The 8,999-nt window shown below is 43.7% G+C and overlaps 1 protein-coding gene across 1 annotated transcript in view; it reads right to left on the bottom strand.

The window, feature by feature from the left end:
• Positions 1-5,524, bottom strand: part of RIMS4 (regulating synaptic membrane exocytosis 4) — a 16,393-nt gene extending 10,869 nt beyond the window's left edge. The window contains exon 1 of the mRNA XM_010294479.1: positions 5,383-5,524. Coding sequence (XP_010292781.1) covers positions 5,383-5,459 — 77 coding nt within the window. The 5' untranslated portion in view covers positions 5,460-5,524. The remainder of the gene's footprint in view (positions 1-5,382) is intronic.
• Positions 5,525-8,999: the final 3,475 nt, after the last annotated feature.

An 8,999-nucleotide genomic window follows, 5' to 3' on the forward strand; every position in this document is an offset into this window, starting at 1 on the left:
TTCTCTGAGACTGGTAACATATTTGACAGTTATTCTATCTGAGCATTAAAAAAAACCCCATCAGAACTCCGATTTCAGGGAGCAGAAACGCACTGTGTAACAATCACACTCATCCATATTGCATGTTAAGGTCTTTCAAATCACATCTTACATGCAGAAGCCAAGTAGATGTCTATCAGCTAAGGAGGAAGGCAGAACTGGTTAATTCAACATCCACTGCCCCTATCTTTAAAATATTTATGGTGCACATGAGGAATTATTAATTCAATACACATCTGACTGGGATTGGGGACACAGTCCCTGTGAAAGTCGTTAACGAATGCTGCAGGAGCCTTCACCTTGGCTGGAAAGGTTTTCTACGAGCATCTATCCCTGCAGGACCCAAACCCAACCTGACCAGCCCTCTGCCCAGCAATATTATCCCCGTCTCTGCCTCTCGACAAGCTCCGCTTCTTTCCTGGCCGCTCCGCTTTCTGTAACATTTTTATCACTGTGACGTGCTGCCGTATGTGCTGTAACACACTGTACTCCGCTCGTGTATCCGACTCCTTCTGCTGTATGAATTCTGCCACCTAAATGGAGCTATAAAAACTATGCAGTGAATTATGTACAAAGACCTCCCCCATTCCCTTCCCCACCTTACCAGGCTAGCTCCATTTTTAGCAATCACAAGTCATCTCAGATGCACTGAGTAAAAGATAGCTACCTGCCTTCAGAGAGCAATTTTGCCTGTTCCCAGGAGGTTGCTGAACGGGGGGGATTCACTGTATTTGCTGCTGTAACTACAGCTCTCAAGGTCACATCCTCTCTGAGCTGCACTGGTCAAGCTTAACAGTGCAAAAGGCTGTACTGTTGCTGAACAGGCTGACTAATTTCTTTGTGTATTACAGAAACAACTTCCATGCCTTTCCTGGTTTCTATCTCGAAAGGCCTAATTTCTTACAGCCTGAACTGTATTAACATACTGCATTACATTTTTTTAAAAGGACTTGGATAAACGGAGAGCCCTAAAGATAATTTGCTATAAAGGAGTCTAGAAGTCCCCCGGCTTTAGATACCAAAAGAGAGACATTCAGTGAATAGCTATAATATGACTCTCCTCAATAGTGCATGTAGGAATCAAGTCTTTTGGTAATTCTCAAATGACAATGGATGATTTTTGTTGAAGGAAAGTGAATTTTCATGTGCCCATATGGTCACAAACCCGCCAAGTATTTTCTTCAGTTTCTTTTTAGTTACTGCCCCGTACCAGAGAAGGGCAGGTAGCTCTCCTAGCCTAAGCCCCAGCACTGGTTCACATCAGCCCTGTACGCACAGATGGGAGAATGGGTACAAGCCATAGCTTGCAGAAACAGCATGAGACTGAACAAAGCCAAGAGGCACGAGATGCCCGTGCCGGCGGCACGCGTGCCAGGCTGCATTCTGCCTCCATCCCTCGTCACAACAGTGGCTTCAGGCAGGACTAAGGCTGGTGCTGCCCTTACGATGGGAAAAGGGATATGATGTGGCTAACAAGAAGATGCTTCCTTGCTGGACCGGCAGACTCATCTCAGGTAATGCAAGAACAATCCTCTAAGTCTTTGCTAGTCATCACCCACTGTCCTTTTCTAAGGTAAAAATCACCTTAGCTCTCCCTAACTTAATAATCTCAGCAGTAGTCAGCAAGAACAAAAAAGCCAATGAGTACCACTTATTAGGACTATGGCAGCTAGCAGTCTTTTGTTCCAGGTCCATTTTTGTCTTCCTGCGCCATTTTCAGAAAGAAAAGTGGTTGGCAGGAATAAGTTACATCTAAGTCCAGAATCTATTGCTTTCTGAATGTTGTACATGGTCTTGCGCAGCTGCGGCAAAACCCAGCCAAAACAAGATGTAGGTTGCGCAAGAGCCAGGATGGAGCTAGAGAACTCTGCTGAATCTCAGGGGTTTGTTGGCGAGTTATTCCTATATTCGGAATTTTATCCTTGCAGTAATCTTGGTGTCCTGAGACTACCCGGTAGGCACTTGCTGCAGTGGGTAACTGGCCTCTCATGCAGATTTTTAAGTATATACATAGAAGAAGATACCCACTGCTGTGGAGTTTTGTAACCCGTACTAAGATTAGTCTGGATGAATTATGAATGGAAACATCTGTGTGTGTGAAAGCACAACCAACCTGTCAGCAGCGGTCCTGTCCTCTGACAACAGGAGGAGGACAAGAAAGTTAAAGAGCACATCACTTCCATAGCCTCTCTGAAAGCAGACTACAGCCATAAAGATTCCCCAAACAAGGAAGCAAAAAGGTAACAGCACTGCTTAAGATCTATGGAAGCTGAAAAAAGCAAGACTCTGAGGTTAAAGATCACGCTATAATAACAGGTAAGTCCTAGAAAGTGTAAAAAACAGTCCAAGAGCCAGTCTGTTGTGAAGAACAACTCCGAAGACATAGTGAAGGCTTGACAGATGGTGTCCCTGCTCCTCCCTGCAGCACACAACCAAGCCTGGCTACAGCACCTGGATGCACAAGGCTTGACGCCGACACGGGGCGGTGAGAGCGCAAGTGAAGCCTAGAAGCGTGAATGACTGAAAACAGTTTTGTTTGGAATAAATATCACCATTCCCTTCTATAAGGTCTCACACTGAGTTTTATTATATTAATTTCCCACACTGGTGCACAACCACCATGCAATATAAAAGCTGGGTAATATAGCTGGGGGACTTTTTGTATGGCAAAAAAATTAAATGAGCAACGTGTCGAGATCGTCAGCACTTACTGGCATGTGCACAAGCTTAAATTCCAGAAGACACATCTTTTAAACCAGCTAATCTTCAGTCTATTTCACCTTCAGGTAAAACCCTAGAGCAATTTTTTTCTTGAAGGAGGGCCTAGCATATCTGAGAAGTATATCCTACATAATAAGCCTCTCCATAAAAAAAAAACAAACTGGATTTCATGCACTCTGGTATTCACACAAAAAGGAGCATTGCTCAAAATCATGCACTACAGAAAATTCTTCAACTGTAATGCTTTGCACTGGCACTGAGCAGCTGTAGCTAGCTGCAGCCAGCTCGTCACAACGAACATGAAAGCAGTCAATGAGCATCACCTTAAAAGCACGTTTGCATGACCAAGAGCAGGTATTTTAAGACCTTCTACAGTTTCACCAAATCTTTGGTCATTTCAGTGTGCCACTTCTGGAAGTTGTCCTTTTAGTCCTTAAATTGAAAAGGATTATAAAAAACATATGGAACTTGGGAAAACAAACCCCCTTGGAAGGTGAGGTTTTGAATCCATTTTCTTCGCTGTGTGAACATACCAAAAGAGATGCATGGGTAGGAAGAACTCGGGCAATCTCATCTTGCTGAAAACCAGATTTTTGACAGTCACTGTCTCTGACCTAGGAGTATCTGCAGCAGTCAGAAACACAGAATTAAAAAGAAAATAAACCTGCCACAGCTAACATAGTCATATGAATCTTCATTTTGCCTCCCTGGGAACACAGCTACAGCAAACAAGAGGTCAAGAGGAATCTGATTTAGAAGAATACATTTCTGTCCCTCAAAGCTACTCCCCGAACAACTCCTTTCTTTGCTGCAGGAAAGAAAGCATCGAAACTGCCCTCCCACCATATTTCAAGAGAATAGAGCCCTCTTAGCTCTTTGTACTCTCAGCCCTGTTTGCTTATCACTTACAGCTCAGACAGACAGCTGCAATTCCCACCGGCTTTCCGGAGGAGATCAATTATCCCACCTAGGAACAAAGCATCCAGGAATGACTTAATCACACTTTTCAGAGAAGTAAGAGCAGAAGCCGTCCCATCCCTGGCAGAGGGGCTGGCGAGGGTGTTCTGGCAGCATTTAAGGTTGGAATACCAAATGTTAAACTTGTTCTAATAACGATATTTGGATTGCAAGGCAGGATTTTCTCCTTTCTTTGTTGAGCTGATAGCTACACACTGCCTGCCTTTGGAGTAAAACAGCACTTGTATGGGTGCAGTATTTTGTTGGCAGAAATATTCTCTCTCAGGGAAAGTGCAATCAAAGCAGCCAGCGTATGCAGGGGTAGAAGACAGATCTTTCAGAGAATTATACCCCTTCCCAGGAGGGTAAGCTATGTAAATATGAAAATGAAAGAATTCTATTCTGCACGAAAGCAGATTCTTGCCCTGCACTGCCAAGGGACTGAACTTAATCACTAATCCTCTGCATCTTATAGTGGAGGCAGAACTCCAAGCCACAGGACTGTGGTGGTGTAGCAGGAATATTTCCCCAAAGACAGCAGCTCGCAGAAGAGATAAGGTACATCACAGCTTTGGAGTGACAAGATTGCTATCGCAGCCTGTGCCTCATTACTATTTCCAACCTTCAGCACAGATCTATGATGCCTTTCCAGGATTAGCCTACTTCTAAAGCTAAAGAAAGCCTCTCTTAATTTACAGCCTGTTACTTATTTAACACCAGACTCACATTAATTGAGAGTGCATTTGGACTATCCCAGCATTTTAGCAGTACAGTGTACTTGGAACATGACACAGGACTAGGGAGTGTACAGAGTGATGCCAAGCGCAGTGCTTGACTTAAACAGAGCACATCTCATGTATACAAACATTTTGGCCTCATACCTAAAAGCAGAATCTGATATTGCCCCTTTTTTTAAACAGTGGCTTTTTTCACCTCCAAAGATTCCCATGAATGATGGTCTTAATACAATTATGATAATCTCCATATATGGCTTCAAATAATGGAAATATAAAAACGAGAAGAGACAAGTCAGCCCCCAAAGTTTGGGCCTAAGGATCCTCTGCTTTGCATTCTGGTATAAAGCCCAAGTTCAGCAAAGTGTGTTGTAACTTTTCTTGGGGTCAAAAACCGTTTCTAAAATACATTCTTTTAGGACACTAACTCAGATAAAACAAAAGAAAGCTTGTTACCAGAAGTATACACCACAGGCTTCTAAATATGTATTTTGATATCAGAATTACTATTTTGCTACTTGCATCCTTTTAATCACCTGGGCATTCCCTGCCCCCCCCGGCCCACAACCAAGAAATAGGGGAGACTGGACAGCTATTGTGCAACATTGAAGACTGCTGGCTTATAATTTATTACTAGTAATGAGCCTCAGCTATTCACCCTGAATTATTCTTCTAAAGGCAAAGCAGTTAAAAGTAATGGGTATCTGCTTCAGGTCAGAATAATGAGGACACTAAAAAAAGTATATAAACAGCTAGAGTATATGCCAGCTATGCAGGCAGAGAGATCTGCTCTGCTCTAATTGAATGGGCAGTACACCTGCAGCATAGTCAAGTCAGAAAAACACATCATCTATCATGGTGGAGGAAAATTAATAGGTATAAGAACAGTGCATCCCACAAGTGATTACCCAGCCCCCTTCCAATGACCTACTTTCCCTCAGATCCATAGCTGTTCATGCTGTCCTCAATGGACTCATGGCTGGCTTGACGGACGGTCCGGCTGGGCATTTCGACAGCCAGCCCAGTTTCTGTGCTCCTTTGGATGGCTCCTTTCAGTCTCCGACCATCCCCATCTAGGAACAAAAGGGGAGAAAAGATGGTCAGCTATTGTTCCCAGAGCCTTTTGCAACAAAAGAGCCAAGGAGAAGCAGAAAAGGTCTTTCAGAAGACCAGCCTGGCATCTGGCAGCCAGTATTTCACACTCACGCAGCGTTTCGTTACTCAGCCCTGCTTCATCAGCAGCTCCCAGTCACCTCTGGAACAAACCCAGTGCTCCAGCAAGCCAGGGCCCAGCAGAAACTCAAAACATACATACCACCCTACCTACTCCAACCATTTGTACCAATTAATTACGCACGGAGCGCAGGTGCGTGCAGGCACACAAGCTGGCTGTACGTGGAGCTACCCAGTTTGGGAACACAGCAGCAGCAGTCACGGGCAGAGCCGAGGCACACAGCCTGACCATGCCTCAGAGCGTTTCCTACGTCCCGTGTCGCTGCCTCAGACTGTGCAGAGCAGCAAAGAGCCACAGCTGCTGGTGAGCATCAGGGGAGCAGAAGGGAGGAAAAGGCCAGGCAGCACCAGAAGTGCTGCGGAGGCAGGAGCCCTCCCAGATGGGCCATAGGGGAATATGTTGGTCATGGCCAAAATGTTCCCTGGTGGCACCTGGAACGGCACCAGCAGCAGAAAACCTCAGGGAAGACTATTCCGCTTCGTACACGCCCTCGGCCAGAGCGCAAAGGGAGTTACGTAGGCTCTGGTTCCTCCCGGGTGCAGTCTGCAGTGGCTCAGCCCTCTGAAATTAACAGCTGCTATTTTCATCCTCCATCTCTAGCAGTCTGTTACTCCGAACAAACCATGTTATGTAATGAATATGTAATGAATACCATCACTATTAATTGCTTTAGCTGGTGTTAGGAAGCTCCAGATTTCAACCCACATACAGCACTCATCCTGAAGCACATCTGCGACAAGTTTTCTGAACAAAGCATAATTATTTAAATCCTTCAAAAGTGCCTGTCCATTAACCTGGATCCAGGCCACTAACCTCTGACCCACGGTGTTCTCAGAAACCCACCAGCTTTTTGAGTACCACCCTGGAGGAGAAATGACCCAGCTATTGAGCTTAGAGAATTCAGGATCCCCAAATACTAAAGAAAAGAAGTCTTTCCCAACTACTTTGGAAATATGAGGATATCTGTAAGAATCTGTCTAAAATATGTAGAACATTGTTATTTGTGTACCAAGCTGCTTGACCTAAAACACTTTTCTTTGGATCTCGGTGTGAACATGCACTTTTGGGAATTAAAAAAACCAAAAAAAACCCCCCAAAAAAACCAGTAAGATATCAGAAATGCTTCCTATCCTTCTTCTCAGGTTATACCTACACTGAAATGCAAAGGCAAAAATTCTTCCCTAAACTCAGCTATAAAGTCCCTTTTCCTCTGGTATGATGAGGTTTCCAACTGGGTAAATGTGTTGGCCCCAGGGCTCTGTACCAGCTGCTGTCCCCACATATGGTGCAGCATGTGTATGAATGTCCCTATGGGCTAAGAGGATAGAATATGCATGTTCTGGGTTAACATTAACTACAGTTTGTATTGATTGTGTGCCTAGAGCAATGTATGAAACACATTGTATAAATCAGGAAGTTACACAAACATAAAACATTTTTTTAATGCGCTTTCAAAATCCAAACCTTCAGGCAAGAACAACAATATAGGCAATAAAGCAAAGCCTCGTGAAACAGCCTTACCTACTTCCCAACCACTGCCGAACAGCTCCCTTTGGCACACCTTCAACAAGCCCCATACAGCCTGCTGGATCCTCTGATGGGGTTTCTAGGTTCCTTTCAGAGAGCATCCCACAGCTTTACAGGCACACTTGACGGTCCATTTAATTTGTCTCACATTCACCTCCACAATCAATCTTTTAGTCATTTGCATCCATCAATGTCCATCCCTCCTCCCCTCAGAACACTCATTGTTCTGCACCTTTTACGTTAGTCCTTACGAGAGCCTTGGTAGGCAACCACAGTCAAAGCAGCGAATGACATTAATGTAGGAAACAGATATAAAAAGCCCCATTGCCCAAATATGCAACATTTTAAAAAAAAAAAAAATCTCCTATTTCCCCAGTATAATGAGACACGCCTGGAGACATTCATACTTAGAAGACTATGCATCCACATCTGGCAACAAAGAGGCTTGGGACAGCACCTCACAGACGCCAAGAACCAGAAGGGACCAGCAGACACTTTGCCAAGTTCTCTGTGTGACAGGCACTTGAATTTTGCTCTGTTCAGCCAAACAATTTACATTTGGCTAAAGAATATCTTCTAAAAAGTTATCCACTCTGGATTTGAAGATATCGAGAGGTGAAGAAGCTGCTGTTTTCCTGTGCCGTTTATTTTACTACCTTGAGAGATACAACTTAAGTTTGTGTGGTTTCAGCTTTCACCCATCAGTTTTTTTGAACACCCTTCTCCACTACGAGGGCTGCTTTCTGTTCTAGCTATAAAGACTCTTCTGCAGTGTAATCAAGTCATCTCTCAATCTTTTTTGACAAGTTAAACAGACTGAGCTCTTTATCTTTCTCATGCTCTGACATTTTTTTCTCCTGCCCTTGAATCTTTTTAATGACCTCTCCAGGTTTTAAATGCCCTTTTGAGAACATGCGCAGCAGAATTGGAGACGGCATTTTAGTGCAAAAACATGTACAGAGGTAAAAATCAGCTCGTACTCTCATCTTCGCTGCTTCTGCTTGCATCTGCCAAGATCACAGTAAGCTCTTGGTATAGCATCACACCTTGCCTGGCCACTGTGCAATCCTGCTGGTACAACCTTGTACAAGATTATATTAAGAAATATGTAAGAAAACACATTTTATTTGAAGAGAGCGAGCAGAAAGTCCAGACAGCTCTATACAACTCTCCCACCCTCAAGACTATTTACTGTTCTTCTAATATGCATATCACCTGTGAACTTCAGTGAGGTTTAAACTCATGCTTGCTCCAATCAAATGAAAACGCTGAATAGCACCAGGCCTTCAGAAGAGCCTCCTGCCTTTGAGCCTTTTCCTTGACAACTGCTTTTTGAAATGTGAAGTAAGTTTTTAATCTATTTATCACTATCACATTTTTAGGGTCATGTTGTTCTAGGACAAAACCCTTACATACTTATCACATTTACCCAGATACCTGCTTCTACTAAAACTCAGAGAAAAAAAAGAAAGTCTGACAAGACCCATTTTCCCTAAATCCTTCTTGACTGGTATTAATTATATTCCATCATTCTGTTCTTTATTAATTGGAGCTCCTTATCATGTTTCCCCTAATTCTGTCTGTGAGCAACATCAGACCAACTAACCAAAAGTTCCCTCCAGACAACCCAGTGATGGACAAAGAGGAGTAAGGTGACTGTGCAAGTGCCCTGCACAGCACAGAGCAGCCTTTGGAGAGTTCCTTTCCTTAAATATATTTTCAGATGTCAACCACATCAAGAGGCTGCTCTTCTAGAGGATGACACCACTCCTGTGGCAGAATTGACT

Source organism: Phaethon lepturus, unplaced genomic scaffold, assembly GCF_000687285.1.
Source record: "Phaethon lepturus isolate BGI_N335 unplaced genomic scaffold, ASM68728v1 scaffold21789, whole genome shotgun sequence".
NCBI lineage: Eukaryota > Metazoa > Chordata > Aves > Phaethontiformes > Phaethontidae > Phaethon > Phaethon lepturus.